At 35.0% G+C, this 27,296-nt stretch overlaps 2 protein-coding genes across 3 annotated transcripts in view; both read left to right on the top strand.

The window, feature by feature from the left end:
* Naa15-16 (N-alpha-acetyltransferase 15/16) overlaps positions 1 to 215 on the top strand; it is a 67,949-nt gene extending 67,734 nt beyond the window's left edge. For both annotated transcript variants that reach the window (XM_089085984.1, XM_089085988.1), the window contains exon 6: positions 44 to 215. The gene's annotated coding sequence lies outside the window, so the exon portion shown is untranslated. The remainder of the gene's footprint in view (positions 1 to 43) is intronic.
* An 8,431-nt stretch (positions 216 to 8,646) lies between these two features.
* On the top strand, positions 8,647 to 26,630 carry LOC148956578 (cytochrome c). Its single transcript, XM_089095867.1, has 4 exons — positions 8,647 to 8,761; positions 17,135 to 17,175; positions 23,638 to 23,779; positions 26,325 to 26,630. The coding sequence occupies exons 2-4, from the start codon at positions 17,137 to 17,139 to the stop codon at positions 26,468 to 26,470; spliced, it is 327 nt and encodes a 108-aa protein (XP_088951993.1). The 5' UTR covers positions 8,647 to 8,761; positions 17,135 to 17,136; the 3' UTR covers positions 26,471 to 26,630.
* Positions 26,631 to 27,296: the final 666 nt, after the last annotated feature.

Genomic DNA, 27,296 nt, shown 5'->3' with positions numbered 1-27,296 from the left:
GCTATGTTCTTTCGTATTTAACTTGATTTTTCTTTTCTTTCAGAGCGTCCTTGAAGAGACTTTGGAAATGGGGAACCAATTAATTCTCCCAAGTTACTCATGGAAATCCTGATTGATTGAAAATTTGAATTAGTAGACTATCTGACTTGATAGAAATGTTCTCTTCTTCGTTTTATCTACTGTTGTTTGTGGAATATATGCCTGTCAACTAAAAATATTGAGCAGTCCTCTCAGTTCTTTAGTTAGTATTTGCAAAAGGAAAAAATTTTCTTTTCCAGCAGAAGTACTGGGCGTGTATAATAATCACGTAAGGACCTGTATTAGCGTTATCTCTTCTTAAGTCTTCTCTATATGTCCATTTGCTTTGTACAGAAAAATTCCCACCTTAGGTAGATTTTACGGAAATCGTATTTTGGATTTGAAAACTAGAACGTTTCAGCCTACTGTGAAGTCATTTTGCCCAACTCCCCAACAGACAACTCCCCTAAAAAAGAAAAAGAAGAAAAGGTCTAATTAAAGCACTTAAAGATCTTGAATTTGGTTCAGCATATGGACTCTGCACTGCAGAAAATATTTCTTTGAATTTTCCAATGAGAGGAAGTAGTTTTCAATGGCAACTTCTATGGTGAAGTAAAAATATATTTTGATTGTTTCTGTCACTATGTCTTGGGGTGATAATTTTTCAATTCTGTTTTGGTGATACTTAAACATTTCATACTTGTATCTTTTATTAATTTAGTTTATTTGTTCCAGAAATTTTATTAAGGTTTCCAATTACATTTTCGTGGGAATTTCGAGATTAAGTCGGAATGTTTCTGTTGCCCGTCGTTGCATTAGTCACTGCAGAAAGGAAACATGTACAAAAAAAATAAATTTACTCGATGAACACAATAATGGTTCTCAGCGGATTTTTTTTTATTATTATTAAACTTTTGCATAATATATTCTAGGTATTGACAAATTAATAATACTTAGGATGTATTTTACTTTAATTTGTATTTGAGCTGTTCACCTAAAAACAGTTTTTAACTCCTCATTTGATCTAAATCCCTAAAAATTCTAGATGATAGTCGTATGTAAGTCTAGGCTTCTGGATGATCCCCTTTATGCAATAGGCAATTCAGTGTTTTCCCATTTTCATTAGAAAATGGAAAATTTCCCAATTTATGTAAATATCGTAAGTATTCAAAAAAATAGGTGTGACTGATTTTAGGAAATTCTCCGATTGTATTTTTAAATTAGGCATTTAAGGATGAGCTATGATACTTGCATGATAGAAGAGACCAAAATTGTGCATATGAAAAGAAAAGTCCTAAAAGAACATTACTAAGCACTTAAGTAACACTTTCTACGAAAATTTTACAGAAAGGCTATTATTCTCAGGCAAAGGTATCCATAATGGATTATAATGAAGGCCTTTTAAGTTTTATGTATTTGCGGTAAAGTTTGTCTCTTCTCCCGTGCATTTTATGTACTTAAAACCAATGGAAATTTTTTAAATGTGTTTTTTTTCTGAAAATTTGATGGTTTTCTACGTACGAGGTTTGCAGACAAATATCGAGATAAATTGATTGTAATTTGTCGAAAAACAGCAATCTTAGCATTATATTACAAATATTGCAATGTCGTTTATTCTGCGTGTGATATAAAAAAAAAACTTTTTCCCTTAAAGAGGAGGCATTTTTATTTGTTTATTTTTGAACCCATTATAAAAACATACAGCAAGACAATGCGTAATCAAAAAGAAAAGAAAAAAAACTAATGAGAAAAAACAACCCAAAAGACAGATCACAGAGATTAATGGAACAAATTACTGCTTTAAAACTGAAGCCCATTCATTATAGGGAAACTCAACTTTGCGATTGCGGCTTGCAATATGTCTAGCAACTGAGGCTTTTGAGTCCGCGGCTTTGAATTTAAAAAGCAGTTGGTGAGTTCATATACCACGCAGTCATGTAACTCAATGAATAAGGCTTGGTGGATTTTTGACCAATCGCAACAATATTGAGGTGCTTAGGGACCAGATGGAATGTTTCGGTAGCCCCAAAAAGGCACTAGAATGGAGCATGTTATCGGTAGGTGTTCAGTTAACTGATAATTAGCTGCAACATTTACTAAACCATCTTTCAAATTTGAAGATGCTACAACGTGGTCCAAGATAGAACTTCTCGCGGATGCGTATATATACGTAAAACCATGGGTTTTGTTCAGCGAAGACAAAAATAACTCAGCAAATAGACACTAGACCCAGTGCTATACTTTGTAAATTTGAAGATGGTGTTGATTGCAATTAAAAGTGCCTGTTGTTACGTAGGAAAAACACACAAGAGCCTACGCCCTCAGCTAGATAATGATCATTTGTTTTGAACGGGCTGGAACATGAAGAAGATTTCACAGACGCTACAAGAGCGTCTATCTCTGTTATTGCGCTGCCAAGCAGGCACAGAGTAAGATGTATCATCAAATGACAATTTGATCATCCGTCGTCTTTAGGAACTAAACGCATTTGAAAGCAAATAATATCAAACTCGGATCGGAGGCTCTCCAAAACTGGTAGTTCATTAATAAACGAGCCATTTATATTTCATAAGCAAAGGCTAATTATTGAATTTGTGGATTTAGTTTTATGATTTTGTGCATTTTGTACAATAGATAATAATATCTGTCCAACATAATTATATTAAATATAAATATCTGGTGCAAGATATAATAATATTCTGCTAAATTTACCTTACTGGGCACCATGAAGAGTTATAGTTATTTTTTACCGAAACTGCACGCAAAGTTGTCGCATAAGCCACGCTTTGACTGTTTCTTTGCCATCAGAAACGATGTTTCCTGGCCTATCTACGCATCCAAAATCATTTATATGCACTTGACCAGGTTCAAATGCATAACAAACCAATAAAAGGTACAGCGACAGTAAAAGCTACAAACTGTTTATCGCCAAAGATGGTTTAACAGACAATGATTACCACATAGCATAAACCCTGTATCAACACTGATAGTATAAAAGCTGAGAATCTTGATTGGATGAAAAAGTAGACATTGCAATATGGAAAGTTGATACAGCGGCAGATCATGCATTATATCGTGAAAAGATACTGAAAATCTAGCGTATTCTCCATATAGGATTTTTTCTGTAGTCTTGAATGGCACTATAAAAAGTTAGGCATATTGGATATGCTTTCCCAGATTTTTATAAGGGCTTGTAGTTTTGGAACAACTGAATATGCTTAATAGAAATAATTTATTTTAAAAATATCAGTCTGATCGTATACAAAATTCTGCCAGTACAAACATGGAAAAATTAATTTCAAGATTTACCAAAGACTAGATACTAGCATTAGCGTGAATTAAATTTTAAGTGTGAAGAGGGGGAGGGGGGGGGCTTGACTTAAAATTTCGTGTTTCAATACCTATAAAATATGCACTGACTGCTCCATTTTTCAAATTTTAGGGCTGCAGAAAAAACCTTAAAAATTTTAACCTTTGAGGGCATTCGTGGAAACAAACATTTTAAACGAAATGCCTCTAATATTTTCTTTTAACCCATGTATCTATTCTCCGACGATCAGCTTTGTTCTAGTAAAAAACTATTCAGGTGAGACAGACACTGCTTTTGCGTAGTAAATCTAAATGTGTCGTACAATTTTATTGGCTTTGTCGTCAAAGTATATGCTTTGAGTAGTAAAAAACAAATTTCGGGTATTCAGAATTATCTGTTTGATTGCCAGCCCCAGTTAAGGAGATTAGGGCCTGAAAGGTCTTTACTGTCAGGAAAAACAACCCCCTGATTTGTTCAAAACAATTCTTAGTTCTTGCTTCCCTCCAGACGATGGTGAAAAGATTTCATAAGTGTCAATTATAATACAAAAAAAAACTAATATACTAATTTCTTAATGTTGCTTTAAGCATGTGGTACCAGAAGTACCTCGTGTATTAACTCACGATCAAGACCCAGTTCTGTAGCTAGATAAAAAAAGAGACGAAAGAACTTTATAGTAGCACTTTTGAATTTCTCACCTTATGAAGATTAGAAATCTGTATAATCACGTTTCAAAGAAGTTGCAACGTGTCTAACTTTCTGCTAAAAGGTCAGTGGGCGGTGGGAAGGGCATGAAGAAGTGTTTGAGGGGTCATATATCCAGGTTTTGTCTTCAATCAAACAAATTAAAAATCATATCTTGTTTCTGATTTAAAGAAGGTGATAAACCCTTACATTTTAGGCGAGCACATTATTGACTGTTTTCCAATACCGGAGTCAATAAAAACAAAAGTATATATTATATCAGTAATATTCAGCCGATTCGATTATATATCGATGATAACCGAAATTCAGCCATACAACCAACATTTGCAATAGCAACGTTTTCATATCGTATTCTGCAATTCACAAATTTAAACACATCATAGTTAATGTTAATAGGTGAGCAAACAACCCACCTGGGAGTCCTTCTTCTATTTTTGTTATTTAAGTATTTGGGTTTTTATTGCTTTAAATAGCCTTCTCTGTCTTCCCACTGCCTGGAGGTTGTGAGCCTATGAACCGTTTGTTTCCGTTTATACTGCTACTAATACTAACAAGTCACCGCATGACCCCGCTGACTAAGGTCAACACACCTACGCACACTCCGCCACTATCCCAATCGTTTCAAAGCTTCCCTTTTTACACCCACACGAAAAGCTCTCAGTTGCTTAAATTCTTTCTTTATGACCTCCCTCCACCCGTGGTAGGTGTGAACAGCTTCTCGCTTAGCCCTAGACGGTTGGCCGAAAAGAACAATCTTCGGCAATCTTTCATCCTTCATCCGCACAACGTACCCTAGCCACCTCAACCTTTCTTTCATTATAGCCCTAGAAAGCGGTATTAAACCATATTTTTCGTATAGCCTATTGTTTGAAATACGGTCAGTCAGCCTGGTACCCAGAACAATCCTTAAGCAATTTCTCTGGAAAACATCTAGCAAATCTTCCTCTGCTTGTAGGAGTGTTCATGCTTCAGCGAGCGAGCCATATTAGACCACTGTCCTCACATTAACTTCCAATATTCTAATCTTGGTTTGCAGAGTTATCTTCGTATTCTTTCAGACTTTTCTTAACTTTGAAAAACACCTTGAGCCTTGCTTATTCTATATTTAACATCTTCACTGCTCCCACCATCTTTACTAATAATACTACCAAGGTAAGTGAAGCTGCCCACCTGATCAATCTTTTCATTACCCAACGTCACCTTTTCATCTTCACTTATTCTTAGATTTAGTGACTTAGTCTTCCTGACATTAATTTTCAAACCAATACTAGCACCCTGAACTCACAAAACCTCTAAAACTTCATTCATTTTGCTCACATTTTCCTTTAGAATTCTTAAATCATCAGCATAATCCAAGTCCAGGAGACTTTTCCCTCTCTATTTGATTCTGTGGTCTACCATTCCCTCTCCTGTGCTTCTTAAATCAAAGTCCAACAAAATAATCCATACAAAGAGAGATAGAACACAACCCTGCTTAATTCCTGATTTAATACAAAACCAGCTGCTAACCTCATTGCCTACCTTAACCGCAGCAGTGTTATTCTCGTACATAGCACTAATCAATTTAATGTATTTGTCTGTTATACCATAAAAGTATAAAACCTTTACTAAAGATTTTCTATCAACAGAATCGAACGCTTGCTCATATTCTATAAAACTGAGGACCAAAGCTGTTTGAAAACTCAGGCACTTCTCGATTATTAGCCTAAGAGTAAAAATTTGGTCGACACATCCTCTACCTTTTCTAAAACCGCACTGCTCTTCTCTTAAAACTTTGTCTACAGCATCTCTCAGTCTAAAAAGTATCATATCACTAAGTAATTTACTACCTACAGAGACCAGACTAATGCCTCGATAATTACCACATTCACTTTTATCACCTTTCTTATAAAGTGGCTTAATTAAGATTTTCCTAAAATCATTTGGTACTTCCCCTTTTTTCAAAAACCATATTCATAATCTTCAATAACCTATTTCTATCCTCTGTGCCACCATATTTAAGAAACTCATTAACCATCCAGTCAGCACATGGACCCTTATTATTTTTCGATCTTTTTCATGCTGTCTCTAGTTTCTCCTCAAAAAACAAATCATCCTTCATATCCAAAGTATCACATACTTTTTTATTTTCCTCTATATTTTTTCCTGCAACTCTATCTCGGTTTAGCGAATTCTCAAAATGTTCGGCCCATCTCTCTTTAATTTTTTCCTTATCGCTAATTGTGACCCCATTCCTATCTTTAACTGGGCCAAGTCCGGATTGACTACTACCTCTCAATTTGTTAACGTGCTTACTTAAAGCTCTTGCTCGGCAGCGTCGCCAGCGTAGAGGGAACCAGTCGTCAGCGCCGTCAGTCTTCTCCAGAGTGGTCGGTTCAGGGCGAGGGTTGTCACTTCAGCCGGGTTGATGTTTCTGGAGGTAAGCCGATCACAGATGGCGTCTGCCCATCTGGTGCGTGGTCTTCCCCTAGGACGCCTCCAGCCGTTTGCAGCTGGGTCGAAATCGAAGATGAGTCGGGCGGGTGTTTGGGCAGGCAGACGGAGCAGATGACCATACCAACGCAGCGATCGAGACTCAAGCTAATCGGACAGGGGTGGGAGTTTGAAGGACCTGAGGATTTCCGAATTTCGTACATTGTCGGGCCATCGGGAGCGTTCGATCAAGTTTAGTATTCAACTGTTCCTGGAAAGTTTCTCTTAAATTCTCATCCTGGATTCTACCAACATCATAACTTCCCGGGAAGTAGTTACTCTTCCGAAATTTCAGCTTTAAATTAACCCTAGATACTACTAGATGGTGATCTTCATTTTTAACATCAATAACGGCACTCCTATATATCCTGGTATCTTGTATTTATCCTGCCAGTTTTCGGTTTACTATAACATAATTAATAAGGTTTGCTGTCTTACCATCACGTGAATACCATGTTAACTTATGAGCCATTTTATGACCAGACACCGTATTGGTTATAACTAGATTGTTATACCTACAAAATTGCAAAAGTCTGTATCCATTACTGTTTTCTTTTCCTACACCAAATTTACCTAGGCTGGGATACCATCTATCCCTATCTCTACCAACCTGGGCGTTAAGATCTCCTAGTAAAAACATCATATTTCTACCTGGAATCCTGTCTATTTGCTTCTGTAACTGTAAGTAAACTTCATCTGAGTCACTAGTATCTCCGTCAGTCGGTTCTACAGGGGCATATACAACTATAACTGATACTCTGAGCTTTTTAGTCATAAAATGAGCAATTAGTATTCTATTATTAATACCTTCCCAGCCTAAACAAGACTTAGCAGCTTCCTTATTCATCATGAGCCCTACTCCCTGTCTATGTACCCCATCCTTCCTGCCTCAATAAACAAATTTTAAATCACCTAATTTAAGGCTTCCTACCCCTGGGTTATGAGCTTCTGAAACTCCTAATAAGTCCAGTTCGAATCATCTGAATTCGTCAGTCAAAATGTCGATACAATGGTCATTTTTTAACGACGTAACATTCCAAGTTCCAATTTTCATGTTCTTTAAATCATTGAAATTATTTTCGCCTCAGGATAAGCAATGATCCCGGATACCCGTGCAGGACGGGGATCACATATCTTCTCAAGTCTACACCGAAGCGCTTAAGCCGGCTTAGAACCGGAGAGCAAGAAGTCCCTGGGACCTCCAGTATGAATGGAGGCTTTGTGCAATCCTGGGCCCATCTTGGTCACAACATGGTTTTCAGCCCTTGGCGATGTCCTTCTATCAACAAGAGTCGAAATCCTGCAGAGACAATCTTTAGCCTATTACCTCCGACTCTTTATATATTCATGCCTACAAATATTATGCTACTACGGGGAGGCAACCCATAATAGATAAATTAGCTAGGAAGAGGTTTTTCAGCCCAAAGACGCCCATCAAAACATACTAAACCCAGAAAAATTGTCCATTAGTCAGAATCCTGTGCGAATGCTGTGTCGTTTACTAGGCTATAATTTCCTTTAGGGGCGCCACTCCTCAAGTAGGAATAGAGTTGACCGTAAGGTCCCCAGTCTTGCATGTACCCCGAAAAGATTGAGGCAGCCCGTTACAGAGGTTGTTGTCCATATATCTGGATCTTACGCCATGCTCCAGATGTCCTCCAAGAGTGGATCCTCCCGTGATGGTGTTCTGCATCACCATGCAATTTAACCCATTACTGGGAGAAGGTTTGCAACTCATGGGACTTGTGGACAAACCAGTGTCTTTTGTCTGTACACTTGAGGGGCCTTCTTCCTCCTCCACCTGTATTTATGACCCCGGGCGAGGGTGCCCCAGTTTCTATTATGGAACCCCAGGGACAAGGTCCCCCTTGGTCCGTGCCTCCTATGGAGGTACCCTACATATCTGTAGAGCGTTCCCCTATCGCCACCTGGGGACACGCATAAATAATTATATAATGATTCATATTATTGTTAAATATTTATACTCACAATAAAATAAAGTGATAAATACCACTTGAACCTCAGAAATATTGCTGCATTAAAGCAAGTAGTTGTATTTATTCTATAATCAAATTAAAACCATGTTTTTCTGTGAATAAACAAGCGCTATCTATGATTGATTGTGAGCCTTTAACGTCTTATTCAATTTATTCTATGGTCCTCATTGAGAAAAATTCTTTCAACTTCCAGAAGAATTACAGAACAGAAAATTCTTAGCTTACATTGAATTACATCACGTATCTCTGAGTTTCCACAGTAAGTGCAAGATTCGTCATTAAATAAATAATTATGATAGTTCTATCTGAGAGACTTGAACAACAAATTTTTAAATTTGATTAGGCATACCTGAAAATTCAATAGGCCTAATTACAGTTTGTCCTACTAACTTGCTGTTAGGGTAGGCTACTTAGCCTAGGCTAATCTCCTTGCTTGAAATAAAGATTGTCTGGGCTATCTTCTATTTGGTATTAGCCTACAGTTGAAGTAATTGAGTGGGAAATATGATAAGAAAACCACTCATTTCATAGCCTAATAGCTGACACAGAAAATTTGATAAATATCTACCAAATCATATTATTGATTTAGGAATAAAGTGTATGCACCATTTGATGCCTTTTTTTATGCTGATTACAAATATAGTAATAATTTCTGATAGGAATAAAGTGAATCCACCATTCAATGCCTTTTTTTATGCTGATTACAAATATAGCCTAATAAGCATTTCTATTGGAAATGAATTTCAGCCCCCCCCCCAAATAGGCTATACCTAACCCAACCCTGAATTGGCCTATATAGGGGGGGGGGGCTGAAACTCATTTCCAATAGAAATGCTTATTATATTTGTAATCAGCATAAAAAAAGGCATCGAATGGTGTATTCACTTTTGTCCTAACTCAATAGGCTAATATGATTTTGTAGAACTTTACCTAGGCCTATATGCCAATTCAGGGTATATATTTCTACAACCTAACCTCCTGAATTGGCATATAAGGGGGGGCTGAAATTCATTTCCGCTAGAAATGATTATTATATTTGTAATCAGCATAAAAAAAGGCATTGAATGGTGTAGGGTAAAATACCTGTTTTTGGGAAAGACCACTTTTCTTTGGCATTTTGGAAAAATAGCAATGGGTTTTCGGACTGCCCCTTTTTTACTACAGTATGACACAATGCAAGTGTAGACCCAATGATCTCTCACTAGAGCCAGCCCAGTGGGAGTAATTTGTCATCATAAATCCAATGTGTGGTCTATGTTTTGACAAACAAGTGCAATGAAAAAATATATAGGCTATTTAATATTTGTGATTTATAGAATAAAAATCAAGAAATACAAGTTAGATTTTTAGAATCAGAAGACAATCAGCTTTCTATTAATATGTGAATAATACTGAAACCCTAAAAAGATATTTACATCAAAATAGGATAATTAGTATTTCCAAAAAGAGATCTTTCTAGGCAAGTCAATAAACTAATCATTTTCAGTGAATGATCTTAAATAATTTTGATAATAACCATGTTGTTGCATAGCTTGGATTTTTAGCTATTTGTAGGCCTATACAAACCTTTCCAACTCTAATTTGATAACAAGATATGAGGTTTTAAGTTTTACATAATTTTGCTCAATTGGATACTGGTCTTTTACCCTATTCACTTTATTCCTAACTCAATAATATGATTTGGTAGATATTTACCAAAAATTTTTAGTTCTCTTTAAAGGTGCTTATATACTTTATCTTTCCCCCTCTAATGGGTAGGTATATAACCCAAATTTTATCTTTCCCATGTATTTTGCCATTAGGTTCTATTGTTTCAACTTTTGTTCCTACAAATTGAGGTAATTTTTTTGTTATCCTATTCATATTATTGACTTGTGGGTAAATTTTTACCAAATCATATTATTGGCTTATGAATAAAGTGAATATACCACTCGATGCCTTTTTTTATGTTCTTTCCAAATATAATAATCATTTTTGTTGGAAATGAATTTTACCCCCACCCCTATATATACCAATTCAGGGTATATATTTGGGTAAATATTTATGAAATCATATTATTGAGTACCAACTAAAGTGAATATACCATTTGATGCCTTTTTTTATGCTGATTACAAACATAATAATAATTTCTATTGGAACTGAATTTTAGCCCCCCCCCCCTCCTATATATGCTAATTCAGGGTATATATTTCTACATTAGGGGGTGGGGGTAAAGTTTAAACTTACCTCCCATTTACATCAAAATTTGCCCCCCCCCCTAATGTAGAAATATATACCCTGAATTGGCATATATAGGGGGGGGGGGGGGTAAAATTAATTTCCAATAGAAATGATTATTATATTTTTAATCAGCATAAAAAAGCATCAGATGGTATATTCACTTTAGTTGTTACTCAATAATATTATTTGGTAAATATTTACCTATATTTGCACATTAGAGGGGGGGATTTGCAAATTTTATTTCTGGTGTAAATGGGAGGTAAGTTTAAACTTTACCCCCATCCCCCTAACGTGCAAATATATACCCTGAATTGGTATATAGTGGTGTGGGTAAAATTCATTTCCAACAAAAATGATTATTATATTTGGAAAGAGCATAATAAGAGGCATCAAGTGGTATATTCACTTTATTTGTAAGTCAATAATATATTTGGTAAAAATTTACTGACTTGCAAATAAAGTAAACATACCACTCAATGCCTTTTTATGCTCTTTTCAAATGTAATAATCATTTTTGTTGGAAATGAATTTTACCCCCACCCCTATATGTACCAATTCAGGGTATATATTTGCACATGAGGGGGGGGGTAAATTTTATTTCTAATGTAAATGAGAGGTAAGTTTAAACTTTACCCCCACCCCTTATGTGTTAATAAATGCCCTGATTTGGTATATATAGGGGTGGTGGTAAAATTCATTTCCAACAAAAATGATTATTATATTTGAAAAGAGCATAAAAAAAGGCATTGATTGGTATGTTTACTTTATTTGTAGTTCAATAATATGGATAACAAAAAATTGAATCATAAGGTGCTATTGTTTCAGCTTCTGCACCTAAAAATTGAATCAATGCTGACAGGATCAAAAATGAAAAACACATGAGAACTGTGCAGGCCTAATTGAAGGGATGAATTTCCAGTTAAATCACTAATCAGATGGCTAACAAATTGACATAGCCTAGGCCTATTCACAGAATCAGAATTTTATGCTAAATTCAAGTATAACATTCATTTGTATTAGAAGTGAACCTAACCCCTAGCCTCTTTAATGCAACTATATTGGCCTACCCTGAGTTATATATAACCTATATACTAAAGTCTGGTCTGTAATCTAGGGTACTCTTTTCTTTAAATTGGTTTACTAGTTTGTCTAAACAATGAATAATTAATTATATACATGTACAATTCAGGGTATAACTACTTGCACATTAAAAAGGGAAAGGGGGGGGGGTAAAGTATAGTTGAAGTGCCTTCAAAATGTTAACCAAAATTAATTTTCATATTTTGATGTAATATTTTGTTATGAACTTATATTTTTCTCAATAAGTCCTAATTATAGGCCAATGGCCTACCTTCCTTTGTATTCTCAAAGCTCTACTAGATTCTAAGATAGTGAAAAACACATCATCTAGGCTAGAACCTAACTGAATTCCAAGGTGATGACACTAAATGCCAACACATTAGAACTGGGGGGGGCTTTCAGGCTCTGTAAAAATTCATACAAATTCATTTTTAGAATAACATTTTACTAATATATTAATGAAAATAGTAATTATCAATCCAAATTCAGATACAAGTGGTATTTTTTTTTCATTAGACACTTACTAGAAATGCATCCCTAGTTTTTGGCTACCATGGGCTGTTAAAAGGTTCAAAATGGAATTTGCCCCTGAAGTAATTGTTGAATTCAGAAAGAGCATACAAAGGCATCAAATGGTGCATTCACTTTCTTCCTTACTGTATTATGTGAATATTTACCCAATTTAGTAGTATCTGTTGTACATCTGCTTTTTTACATTACTTGATATTCTAAAAGATATTCAAATAGAATAAAACTATCTGCTTATATTTAGTGGCTGGCCTCTTCAGAAAGAAAACAACCTATAGCCTTGAAGTTGTACCACTATATTCCTTATTTTATGTTATTTCCTGATATTGTGATTGCATCTTCAAAGTACACCCTTCCCTGGTGGTCCCATATATAGCCCCAATTATCAACTTATTGTGTGATACATCATAAATTTGTTGTTGAAATGAGTTCTTGTAGTTTCAACTAGGTAAAATTTAGTTTCCCCTGAGTGAGAATAATTGAATTATGAATAGGCTACACATATTAAAAATGATCTCAAAATGTGGATAACAATGGAAGCAAACAAAATAATCTGAATAATATAAACAAGTGTTATAAAATTTCAATTTCATACATTTTTGTAGAGCTATATCTGAGACCACAAAGGAGGGGGAGGGGTGAATTGGGATAAAAGCAACAATGATATTTAGAAATAGCAAACACCAAGGAATCTAGCACTACTACTTTTATTTGTATAGTGTATTTTACAAAACTAACACAAAAGTAAAGGATGTATTGGATTATGCCATTATGTAACCATAATAAAATATGCTATAAATATGAAAAAAAAACAACAAAAAAACAGATGACAATGGAAGGAAACAAAATAATCTGATTAACAGAAACAAGTTGTATAAAATTTAAATTTTTATAATTTTGCTGGGCTGTATCTGAGACCACCAAGGAGGGGGGTGAATTAGGAGAAAAGCAACAATTATATTTATAATTAACATAAAAAAAAGATTCTAATGGCACTGCTTTTATTTTTAAAGCATATTTTACCAAACTACCACAAAAGTAAATCTGTATTTAATTATGATGTTATGTAACCATCAGTTAGTAAGGCCTAGACAATGCTAAAGAGGGTACTTGTATGATATACCCCCTACCTACTATTCTTCTAATATGTTTTTCTGACACTCAATCCTCTTAAAATATACCAAAGTAAGATAAAATATAATACTTTAGAAACAAATTCAGGTTATATATTTGTACATTAGGGGGGGGGGTGTAAAACATAATGGGCCTGTATGCCTAATGTGTTGGGTATAGCTATTCTGCATTATATATAGTAAGAATTGTTTTTTAGCTTCACACTGTCCAAATGCTCCCCATCCCCCCCCCCCCCAATGTGCAAATATATAGCCCAAATTATATATTTTCTATCTATTCTGTCACTTCTCTTTGTCTTGTCTCATGCTAAGCTGAAAGAAAACTAACAGAAAAAAGAAATGGTTCTATAATGCATCAATGGATGAACAACTTGAGCAATAGGCAGTTTATCATACAAGTACCCTAAAGAACTATTGCTCTTCTGAAGGAAACATGTTAATAAAATAGATGTTGTAAGGATACGTTTTAAGAAAAGTAGTACCATTTGATTCCTTACTTTATGTTTCTGTTAAAGTTAAGTCATTGTCCTGACAATGCAGAACCTATGATGGTACTACTTTATTGTGCTAAAACCCAATATTACCAATTATTGAATGCATTATGGCTATCAGCTGTGGAAAACAAACAAGATTAAACTAACCACACGCTTAACCACATTCCTCTTCTCCAAATAATATCAAGAATTATCAGGAAAGCCATCATGATATTTGGAAGTAACATAAAATAATGAACATAATGGTTCTACTTTTAGGCTATAGCTTCTTTCCTTCAGAAGAGGCCCACCACTAAATATTGACCAAACTAACACAAAAGAAAAGGCTGTATTTAACTAAGGACATTATGTAACCATAATAGATTATGTAACCACCAGTTAGTAAGGCATAGGCAATGCTAAAGAGTTATGGCTCTTCTGAATGAAACTTATTAATAAAATGTAATTGTTATGAGTAACCATGTTAAGAAAAGTAGTATCATTTGACTCCTTATTTTATGCTTCTTTTAAATAGCCTATAGCCTAATAGTTATTATCCTGACACTGCATGACCTATGATGGTACTGCTTTTATTTTTTGAACATTTTTCCTTCAGAAGAGCCACAACTTGAGTATTACAAGCACTGAATTTATTATGGCCATTAGCCATGGAAAAAAACAAAAACAAGTATCTTAACTTCTGTTCTCTTCAAAAATAGGATCAAAAGACAAAAGCATGCAAACACATTTTTCTTAGAGCTGACATTTGAAGTTTAGAGTATATTGAATGCATATTGACCTAAAGGTACACATCTATTACTGAGTTTGAACATTCTACGATTGCCTATACAACAAGCCCAATTACTTACATTTCATAAATTTGCAAGATGTAAATGATTTTAGAGGTTAGAAGGATTATCATTTGAATTAGTTGTCAGATAAGTAACATCTACCAACTCCAAAAAATGAAAGATAATTGAGTTCATATCTAAATAATCATTTCAAAATAGAATAAGAAACATGCAAATTTATATGTAGAGAACAAAGGAACAACAATAGTGAAAAGTAGCACATTTTCTGGGATTTGTAAATAGCCTATGTTTAAATTAGAGCAACAAGATCATCACCATTATTTACCCAGGGCCAGATACCTGGTAATTGGACAACTAAATGTTACTTTAACAGTTGAATGATAAAAAATATCTTGAGTATGTCTAAATTTTCTTAATGAGTATTTTATTTGCTTGAATGTTCTAACCATCAATAACACTGGTAATTTTAAATGCACTGATAGACAATGTTGGAACCTAATGTCAAGCACACACTTTAAGCTTGAGCCTAAGCTTGTAAAGTGCAGCCCAATGTTGATCATATATACATTTATTTAAAAAACAGTGGCCATACACACAAAAAAGAAAAAAGACAGAGGAAAAAAATATATGTAGACATACATATAAATTGAACAAATCAGACAGTAGGACTCAACGCTTTAAAATCATAACATCCATGCCTCTAAAATATTGTTTATAAAACCTTCAACTGTAATAATTAGTTCCCTAGAAGAGGTCTCCCAGATACCTGGGAGTTGTGGTGCACCCCACCCCCCTGAAGAAAACATAAAATGTTTCAGGTAATCCCCATACTCCTCACAGTGGGGGCAGGGACACTTACCTCCTGGGCCATCAGCATTGTAAGAATTTCAGTGTCCCTAACACAAAGGCACACAATTTGCTTGCACCTGCAGCCAACATTGCATTGCTCTCAATGGTAGGCTCAGTCTGAAGTAAAACTTCTCTCCATACACCACTTTAATCTGCTTATTAAACTTTAGAGTACCTAACTTCACAACATCAGTAAGCCAGACCTGGATTACCTGGTCCCTAAGATTCAAATCCAGCAATTTAAGAGAATCATCAAGTTTGCAGTTGGGACCCTGGCCTTCATTCCATGCCCTTGCGAAACCAGCTTTATCCAGCAGGGCTTTAACCTGTTTTGGGCATGTTACCTTTCTAGGATATTTCAACATCTTGTTATAAGCCACCTTTGCTTGACAGTTATCTGGCTAATATAATACCTGTAACCAAAACTTGATCCTCTTTATGACCCTTTTATGACGCAAGTTGGGTAAAGCCAGGTCATCTCTAAGAACCAAACTACTAAAATTATTATTCAAGCCAAGTACTTTTTTAAAATACATATGCTGCAGAGACTCCAATTGTCTCACTATAGTGGCCCCCACAACTTGCAGCCATAATGGGCAACTGGTAGAACCTTGGTAATGAAGAGGTGCTTAATCTTGAAGATGGGGTCTTGAGTGGGAACAAAGTATCTAAATCAAAGACAGGCTCTATTATAGATGTATTCAATCTAAGGCAAGTATTGTGAAGCAGAATAATTATTTTCAAATAGGCTAGAATGTCAGTATAACTTAAGCTTGTTAGAATTAAAAAAAAGGTTTTCCTTGTTTATGTTCAGCCAATTCTAATATACAGAAAAAAGTAGACTATGCTATATTTGAGTTTATGTTTCAAGGTTTAGAGAGATTTGTAGATTATACAAGGCAACATAGAAGTTATAAGCCTTAAAAGTAGAAGTTCTTTCCTAGAAGGGCATTGTGATGTTTAGAAGAAGTCCCAATCTAAATAAAATTTTTAACTGACAAGCAGTGGCTGATCAATTAACAGTAAAAAAAGCTACTGTTTTGCTTGCTCAATTAATGGATGTAAAATAGCTTACAGCTAAACTTGATAGATCTGTCTTCTCTCATTTGGTGTATATAGACAAAAAGAAAGCAAATTAACCAATGCAAGATTGAGAAGGGTGGCTCTAAATAATTTATGAGGTTAAAAAAAGTGTCCATACAAGTGCCAAAGTGTCCATAAAGCTCAGAAATTAAAACCAATTTTATGAATATCCTGGGAGATTTTTACAGATCCTTTCCGTGTTTTTTAATAAAATGGCTCTTAATATCATTATGATACTTTTAATTTTGGTAATGTGTAATAATCTGCTATATTTTAATAGCAAGTTTCATCTAGTGACATTGAGTTTTTTGGTATTTACTAAATTTTGAAGTGTTATGGTCTTGTTCAATGCAGTTAACAATGCCCATTCCCCTCTTTCAGAAGAACAGGTCAGTCCTAACAATATTGCTTGATATCAAATCTTCTATGATCATATAGATTTTTTCTCTTTCAGCAATGACTGTTGCAGTTGGTGATGTTGAAAAGGGCAAAAAGGTAAGTGATCCTAAAATTTGGCAATTGATTATTATCCTTAACAAATTCTTAAGCTTCAATATATTGTTAACTTTGTTCTAAGAAAAAACAAAAAATAACAAAACAGCACCATGAAATGCTATGTTATAATGTTATATATGTATATATATATATATATATATATATATATATATATATATATATATATATATATATATATATATATATATATATATATGTATGTATGTATATATATTACATTAATACTAACTGTCACACATAGAGGGCCAGGGAGTGTCCCTAATGGCTGGTTCTAATGAACTATTGACAATCTTTTAATGTGTTTTCTGAAATTTATTGAAAATGTATTATCTTGTGTTCTTAGGTCTCCCTCCCCTTTAAGCATTGGACTTGTCTGAATTTCTAAGTTTATTATTATTAGTCAAATTACAACCCATACAGAAATATGTCAATTTCTGTATTCAAACTCCACAGAATATTTTTAAATTTGAAGCGTGTATTTTGAGAGCATTTTGTAATATTTACCAATTCATCTTTCTAAGGGTTCTGAAGGGGCTGCAGGTTCATTTTAGTGCTCAAACCACAGAGATTGAAAATCCTTTTTGAATTCTATCAAAAATAAGGTGCTGCATGTCCATCTTACTACTAGAAATTATATGGTTTGAAAGTAGTGCTGTAGGAACCATGGAATCACTCCAGTCCTTCAGTTTCACAAGTTAGAAATCCTTGCACAATTTCAAATAATCTAAGTACAGTTACTAAAATTTCTGCTAAAATTCGGCAATGGGATTAGGGAGTGGGTTTAGGGCTCAATGCTCACTTTGGTTCTCTGATCAGAATTTGTGGGATCCCAATTCAAATAAGGTTTAAAAATCTAGTTTTATAATTTCTGTAAGTCAGTGTTTAGCCTGAACTGATTGTTGTGCTGATTCATGGCTTAACTTGTTGTTGCACTAAGTTAGGATTCAGCTCTGTTTTCCACTGGGATTGAAAATCATTGCTTGGAATTGGAAATTGAAAGGCAAATGGGACTTGGAGCATTCTGGGCTCAGTATGCATACTCCAATTGCTTGTTAAATTCTGGTTTTAGTATGTTGTAACAAGCTCACCTTTTCTACTAAAATGTATCTGAAGAGTTTGCCAGTTTCATAACTTGGGATGTTTGCCCTTGGGGTTCAATTCAATTTATTCAAATAAAATTAAAACATAACACCAATAATAATAAAAATCCTGGAAGCAAACTTGTTGAGGACCATAACAACAAAAATTGAAAATGAAGAAGGGAGAAAAAAAGAAAGAGAAAAAATAGGTAAATTAAAGGAAATTGATTAAAAATTTAGAGAATTATAGTATCAAAGTTTAGTAACATTGTTCTACAGTGTGCAAAAACTTGTGGATAGCTCAGCACTGGAGGGTATTATATTCCATTGAAGTATAGATTTGTAAATGGGGGATTGCTGGGTGGAACTAGACACACTTGGGGATAATGAATGAACAGTTGGATGAACAGAGACAGAGGCCTTCAGAATTATTACAATTAAAATAAAATAATAATTGGGGAGAAAGATTTTACTATAAGCAGAGTATGCAAGGGATAGATTTAGTTTTTTTGATGATATGTTCAAAAGGGATAATACCAAAATCAGAGTAAAAGTTCTGGGTGGGATATAGTCAGGGCAGCCAAAAAACTGCTTTGATGGCATGGTTTTGGGCAGATTTTAATTTATTGGTAAATGAAGGATAAGTGTTGCCCCAAACAGATCTGCAGTATGAGATATATGAGTAAATAAAGAGTAATAAAGGGTGACAAGGATATTGGAAGGAAGAAAATAATTCACACAATTAATCATACTTACCTGTTGCAAGATTATGGCTCTGATGTAGGAAACATGTGTTGCAAATGATAGGACGAGTCTGTGGACACCAAGAAACTTGGCATCTTCGACCTGTGGGAGGAGATCAGTGGAATATTTTAGGCCAAGTGCTTGCTGAGCTTCGATTTTCTTTGTCAGGGGTTCATAATAATACAACCTGATTTTTCTTGCTGTTAATGGTCATGCAGTTAACGAGACACCATTCCTGTACTCTATTCAGAAGGATTTGAGTAGAGGTGATGGCAGATGGTAAATTAGGGCTGGTGATGAAAAAGCTGCTATTGTCAGCAAGAAGTACTGGGTGCACTGATGGACCCAGGTCTGTAACCAAATCATTAATATAATGGAGAAAAAGTATTGGATCAAGAACAGAGCCCTGCAGGACGCCCCTCTGGACAGGTAGGGTATGCGAAGTCATGCCACCCAGACTCACACTCTACTCTACCAGAGAGATTAGAGCCGAACCTTGAGAAAGGAACTCCATGAATCCCTAAGTTGTTGGGTTTACTTAATAGAACACTGTGATCAGCCATGTCAAAGGCCTTAGAAAAATCCAGAAACAAGCCCAATACAGTATTATTAAGGTCAATTTGGGAATGTATAAACTGTATGGCATCAATTAGTGCATGAGCAGTTGAAAATTTGGAATGGAAGCCTTATTGAATGGGGAGAAATCGACTAATCTGAAGGATGAATTCCAAATAAAAAGGGAGAAAGACGTCGGAAGATAATTCTCTTAAGCATTTTAGATATAACTGGGAGAAGTGAGATTGGATGATAATTACTTATCCCAGATGAATTGCCTTTTTTATGAATTGGGACAACAATTGCTGATTTAAATATTTCTGGGAAGACTTCATTGGTCATTGACAGGTTTGCTACATGCAGAATGGGTTCACACACATAGGAAGATACAGTCCTAAGAAGCTTATTACTTATGCCAAAGAAGTCAGGTGTACTACTATTAGAGAGAGATTTGATAACTTCAAGCACCTCTTTACTTTCATTTGGAGAGAAAAACATGGATCTGGGATTCTTGCTAGGGTGTACTGACTGGGAGGGGGAACAGGAGTTAGCATTTGGAATATTGGTGAAATAATTATTAAAAGCGTCTGGTACTGAAATTGGTTCAATTAATCTGCCACTGATGTTCTTAAGGTTAATAGGTATAGATCTTGAACTCCTTTTTTTGAAAGAACTTCATTTATTGTGGACCAATTTTTGCAAGTTCCCTTTGCAGTGAGAGATTTTTGAAGAATAATAATTTTTTTTTGCTTCCCGGACTTGTTTGGTATATAGGTTTTTGTATTTTTTATAATTACTTAGGTCAATAATGCTACTGGTTTTGCAAGCTAACTTATATAGGTAATTTTTACGGTATGAAGAGATTATCAGGCTATTGGATATCCAGGGGCGTATATGGGTAGTTTTTCGGTTTGATTTACGGACTGGAAAGGTTGAACTGATAAGATAGAATAGATTAGAATTTTATTAACACTTAGTTAAAAATTAGAAACTAAAAATATATAGAAAACAATAAAATTAATGAAAATACATCAAAAATATGATGGGTCAAAACTGAGAAATTTTATTGTACATATTTACAAAACTAGGTATAAAACTTTTCGCTAACTGCTGATGGACACAGAGTACCAGCTGAAGTTTCTCAACAGGCACTGCAACCCTGCGCGGGTCGTTTTATTGTGGATTGAGGGAGGAAAAGGGTTTTGTGGACTGGGTGGATCAGAAAAGATCACTCAGTCCCTGTGTAAAACCATTTGTGGCTGAATTAACGTCATGACAATCCAAAACCTTGGACCAGTCAAAGGATTTCAAACGATCCGTGAACTGGTTCATATTTACAGTATTATATATTCTATTAGACATAGGGGTATTAGTTCTAGAGGGTTCAGTAGTTGTAAGGAGGGTAGGGAGAGATAGACTGGAAAGTAGTCTAACTGGTCAGAGAGGTTTATTTTGGAGGACAGGTGGTTTCTCAGGGAAGTGGGTACAAACATGTTATCAATTACAGTAGCTGTAGACCTCATAGGATCAACTCTAGTAGGAAAAAGGATTGTGGGAAGAAGACCACTAGAGGTAAATGTTTCAAAGAAGGTATCACAATCATTGTTATTGCTAAAATTTAGTAAATTACAATTGAAGTCCCCCAAAAACTATTGCCTTCTATTGTGGTAAATTAATAAAACTAGAAAACTCATCAAACAGATTACAAAAGAAAGATGTCGGAAATGAGGGTGGTTTATAGAGCAAATGAAAAAATAAACGAATTGTCGTCTATATTTATGTCTACGACTATTGAATAAATGCATCTATTATTTATAGGGTGCGAGAATAAGGATTCACAGTCTAATAGCCTGGTGAATTTTAGACTTGACTGGATGTAAAGAGAAATGCCGCCAGAGGACTTGGTTAATTTTCTTTCAGTCTGAATAGCTTGAAAGCCAGGGAGGGAAAATTCATTAGTATCATCAATTTCTGAAAGCCATGTCTCCGTTATTCCAATTACGTCGAAAGGGCAGTAACCGAAAATTAAATGTTTAAAGTTAGTCCACCTATCCCATATGCTTCTGATGTTAAAGCAAATTACATTAAGTCTGGTCTCTTCCATTAGCTTACGTTTCATATTTTTCACAAAATCAAAAGTGTCGAGATATTCACAGTTAATTTGGTTTAAGGGGCTATCAGGGCTAGCTAAGGGGTTGGTGGGCAAATTATTTTAGTCATCGTAATAGTTAAAAACAACATTATTGCACAGTGATAAATTCATGAGAAACGTAAAATCTTGCATAGTACACATTTAAATATCCATTGTGGTCAGAGTTTCATCATTTCCTTGATTTAAATATTGGAATTCTTCTTCAGCCGACGAAATATCCTACCGTCTTGGGGGTTGTGGCATTGTCAGTGCCTGTATTAATTTGATTTGCAGTTGAGTCTACAGCCCTAACTAGCTTCGATGTGGAATGTATGTCCTTTTTGATGGAAGACAGCTGAGCTATAGGTGCTTGTAAGATGTCATCACCTAGAAGTCTAGTGATAGCTTTCTTCTTGAGAATATTTTTGGTTTCCTCAGGTTCATTACTAACCTCAATTAAGTGACTGACTATGAGATAAGTTGCAAGGCTTTGCCTGTCTTTGCATCTTCTACAGCAACTGTTGCTTGACTTCTACTGGGCCGATGGGGTGTGGGTTGTCGAAGGATTCTTGCAGCTACAACTGAGTAGGGTAGGTTCATTTTATCTGATGTTCTAAGGATTGCGACTCACTTTTGGTGAAACAGGCAAGATTGTTTTTGAAGGGCTGTGTGTCCCTTACGATTACAATTTCTGCAGAAAGGGTCTGACTCAGGGTATTGACTAATTGCGTGGCCTCTTTTCCCACACTTAGGACAAGACGGGAGGGACTGTTTGCAGTGTTTTTTGCTGTGGCCGTGGGCCAGACAAGGGGAACATTGTAGGGGCTTAGGCTTATAAATCTTTTCAGAAAGGGACATACCGTACAAGAATATTTCTCTGTTTAGCTCAACTTTGCTGGAAATGAGGATTGAACGGTTTGGGTGAAGGACTCCTTCTTTGTTTAAACTTAGCCTTATTGTAGTTGAAGGATTTATGAGAAGGCCTGAAGAATCTTTTGGTTCATACTTGGGTAACTTTTCCACATCTTTTTTTTGTGGCTAAGATTTTCGAGCCATCAAGAATTATTTCTTTGGATTTTGACAGGACATGGTCTGTCGCCTGAAAAGACGTAAAGTAAATATCAATAGACTCGTCCTGCTTGAAAACAAGTTCAAAATTTACCTTGGCGGTCGGAAAAACAGCTTTCCTAATTTGCATTATTCCATCATTTGAAAAGGGTTGGCCATTGGTTTTCTGATTGAGACAGTATAATAATTAGGCTAATCGGTAGTACTAGTTTTATTAGTATTTTGCAATTGGCAAACTTTTTCTGGTAGTTACTCATTTAGTAAATAATAAAGTATACAAGTCCATGATTAGAAATGTAAACATTATAAGTAGTATTTGTAGTTTTTGGTATTTCTTTAAGCGGGTGTTGCAATTGGAGGAAGGAGCTTTATCCCTAGCTCGTGTTCCCCCTCCCTTTTGCCTACGCCTTTAACTTGGGTGTTCTCTTTTAGTCTTTCAAGTAGAGGAAGGTTTGATGCTTGGCTTGGTGAAATAAGTTGCTTTCTAGGAAAGTGACTTGCTGTCTTAAAACTAAGCATATCAAAGGATCTCAAGGCTTACTTATGTTCCCTCTGAAGCATAAGATTTTGCGACAAATCTTTAGCTGCAACTTGGGCTAAGGACAAGATACTTGTATCATTGAAATCATTAATTTTGGATCTATCTATTCGCTTAAAGCCAGGTTTATATTTCTCCAACTTTTGTCTTAGAGAATTGCCTTAACTTGTGGAAAAAAGGAAAATGTTCCTGTTTCAGCAATTTTCATCCAGGTTTCAATTTTATTTTTCAGTCTAATAAACAAAAAACCTCAAAAACTGTTATGTAAGTCTCAAGAATTGATAGTCATTTATTATAGCATAATTTCTTATTGCCATCTCTTTTAGCTCTTTGTCCAAAGATGTGCTCAATGTCACAGTGTAGAGGCTGGTGGAAAGCACAAGCAAGGTCCAAATCTACATGGACTCTTTGGACGAAAGACTGGACAAGCTCCAGGTTATTCATACACAGATGCAAACAAGTCCAAGGGTATGTCTTTTTACTGTAATGTCCGTATGAACTTATTCCCCCATATACTAATTTAGTATTTATGTTCTACATTTAGTGTGGTGCGTGACATAGAAACCTTTAACGTGTCATGCTTTGTATGCCCACCAGAGATTCCTTTGGTCTAGCAGAGGTTTACAGAGGTAAAAATGGGATCAATTGAATTGGTTTACCCCCTTTTCCTTCTTGTTTGGGTAATCTAGATAGAAATTTCGAATTTTGGATGTCTTGTCTGATATCTTCCTTAAAAGTCGCAAATTTTCTTTTCTTCTTTTTTTACATTTTTTGAAACGCGTCGCATTTTTGTTGTTACTATTTTATTGGTCTACACATTGAATGATTTTAATAACCTTACTTGTAAGGAATTCATTTTTCTTACATATTATTAAATTACGTAAATGCTTTAAAGAATAGACTTGCCTTTCATGAGCGCCCATAACCTGAATTTTAGGGGGGGGGCTTACCCGGTCTAATCGGCACTTACAACGCTGTATAATAGAAATCTCAAAACCAAAATATGAATATATAAAGCAGCATCATTCATCCAGGACGGAGGGGGGGCAACACGGGCACCCTCATCCCCCTTCCATATGGGTGCCCATGTTGCCTTACTTGTCAAAAACTGCCAGAGCAGTTGAATTAATGGTTTAATATTAAAGTAAACTAATTATTGTTTTCTATTTTAAAGAACAGGGTGAATTAACCTGTTAGATCTGCTCCTATGGATCCCTTTGTTTGGAAGTTTTGGAATTTTCAAGATTTTAGAATAATGATAGCAATCGCAGTAGAAATTGCGATTGTGAACAAAGGGTACAAACATTATTCCAGTTGTTGTGGTTTATTTTCCATATAATCTTGTTGCTATTCATGGATTTTAAACTAAATTAACACTTGATTTTTTTTTTGAAGTTGTTTTCAGTTATTGTAGCTGAAGTAAATTATATTAGTTCTTCAGCTCATTTACGGCCAATATTTAGGGGTCGTTTCAACCCCCAAAAACATCTCTCCGGATAAACCTTCTATGGCCACCATTATTGGGAAATTTAAACATCGTTTGTTGGCATTTTCCTGATTAGTTCTACGAAATTTTTTTGAGTGCTCATACTTCAGAAGTACGTAACTTGTCTATGAAGCCTACCTTCTTCTTAAAAGTCTTAAGATTTTTCAAACCGCTGAGATGAATGAAAACAGGTAAAGGTAAAAGAAATGGTTGTTAGTTTGGACACATTTTGACAGTCTTCAGCGGTGAAGAGCATACTAGAAAATTGGCAAAAGTATTGCACTCTCAATATGAAAAATGACAAAGAAGCACGGTAAAAACTGACGAATTAAAGGACAAGGCCTAAAAACCTCGATATGTACAAGTACTTGTATTTAGTGATTGTGGCCATGGACTTCGGTGTTTTTTATTGTGCTGAGGATGAGTTCTCATGAAAATAAAAATATTAGATTTTTCTTAACGTAAGGATTGGTCAACTTGGTCTAAAAAAATATTTATACTCGATTAATGCGATGTATCATGCTTTGATTGGCTTGAAGACTATTCCCTTATGCTATAATCCACTAAAACAAAAGCGAGTGTGCCATTGAATGGCGTCTATCTATTGCTAGGTTGAGTCCAATTATGCATAGGCGCAACTTGTTCAGTGATCTACACCATCAAGCTAATAACAGGTAAAAATATTGCGATATGGGCGCAAAAATCGAGTCAGCAAAGCTATTTAGTTTTGAACTACGACTGTGTATTGTCCAGCTATTATTAATTTTTGCGCAAATATTGCTGTGTCTAAAACGAAAGGGTGAATATCTTATTTCATAATTGCACAATAAGAGCGAAAATAAATGTTTTAAGTTAAACAAATTAGGGTGTATGTGGGCTAGAGGTACTGGAACCTTTTTTTCGTCCCGATTGTTGATGGTCAACTATCTCTCTTATGGATTAGTTACGTTCCAGTAAATTCGACATGTGGATCAAGATTTTGTTGACAGATTTTCTCATTTTCGAAATAAAAAAAGTTTGTGGTGTCATTTAATTATTTTGGCCCTGCTGAATTTAGCTTTTAATATATCATCCAAGTCAAACTGAACATTCGACTTCTTTCGTTCGAAGTTCGTCATGTGCCTGCTTAGGGGACGCCATCAGCTTGAGACAGCTCGCATTTTGGATGAGTTCTGTATTTTCTTTTTTGATTAATATCACTTAATCTGTATTTCCTCCTTTCCCTGACGCTTAAAATCAAGCTGCTGGAAGCAAATGAAGGGCTTATCCATCTTCTATTATTAATCTTGTTTTTTATTTCATGAGTGTTCTTAGCATCGATGTAGCTGGAGATTTTCTTGGGGCGAAGAGGGGGATGGTCAACCGCTCATCCATGGTCATGCTTATTTGCTTGGGACTTGTGTATATCCGGCAAATTCATGATTGACTATTCCTGTTCCCACTTTCTTATTCTGTTGCTCTAGAAACCACTTCGATAAATGCTATTTTGTAAAAGTAAAGGCGATCAACAACAAATGACTTTTTCAGGTATCATATGGGGTGAGGATACCTTAAACATATACTTGGAAAACCCTAAAAAGTATATTCCTGGAACAAAAATGGTGTTTGCTGGCTTGAAGAAGGCAAATGAAAGGGCTGACTTGATCGCCTACCTCAAGGAATCTACAGCTTAGAAAACAGAATAATTTAGGATCCCAATTTTGCTGTTTCTCATTCGGATTACAACCCGAGAAGGCATCAGCTAAAATGTAGTGTTTGTACAAAAATAGTTCATTGTTATTTTCTATTTCACTGTGTGAAATATGTGTACGGAAATACAGCTGTTTCTTCCTTTGTGTGTTTTATTCATTAATAGATTTAGTTTTCCATTGGCATTGATTATATATATATATATATATATATATATATATATATATATATATATATATATATATATATATATATATATATATATATATATATATATATATATATATATATATATGTATATGTATATATTATATTCTTATTATTATTAAGATAAACAGCGAGTGGATCTTGGCCCTTCCTCTGCCTCTTGCGTGAAATTTCAAGCTGGTTGACATTTCTGATGACATAATATTTTCAAACAAACTCCTCTATCTCATTTTCCTGAATTAGTGCACATGGCTTTACAGAAATATTGTCCTAAACAAGTTTCTGAACCAAAATTCTTTTACTTTCGTGATTTTGACCTGTTTAATTGCAGATAGTATTTTTTAAAGATAATTTCTTAAACCACATTGGCCTGACATCACATAAAGAAAGAAAAACGAGCAAAAATGGGGTTTTTAATAGGCCAAATGAAAATACTGAAAAAACAAAGTGAATATTTCGAGAGGAAAAACGCCTCTCTTCTTCAGCGCGAAACGAAACGATGCATCCAAGGAAAGTGCCGAATAGAAAAAAAAAAACAACAACGAAAAACAAACGCGGAAAGTAAATGTGAAAAAAACCAAAAAACCAAAAACTTAAAAGATG

The sequence above is a fragment of the Artemia sp. Qi Xiang Cuo genome, chromosome 1, assembly GCF_049724085.1.
Source record: "Artemia sp. Qi Xiang Cuo chromosome 1, ASM4972408v1, whole genome shotgun sequence".
Taxonomy (NCBI): domain Eukaryota; kingdom Metazoa; phylum Arthropoda; class Branchiopoda; order Anostraca; family Artemiidae; genus Artemia; species Artemia sp. Qi Xiang Cuo.
Note: the sequence above shows the minus strand (reverse complement) of the source record. Positions and strands in the feature narration are given on the sequence as shown.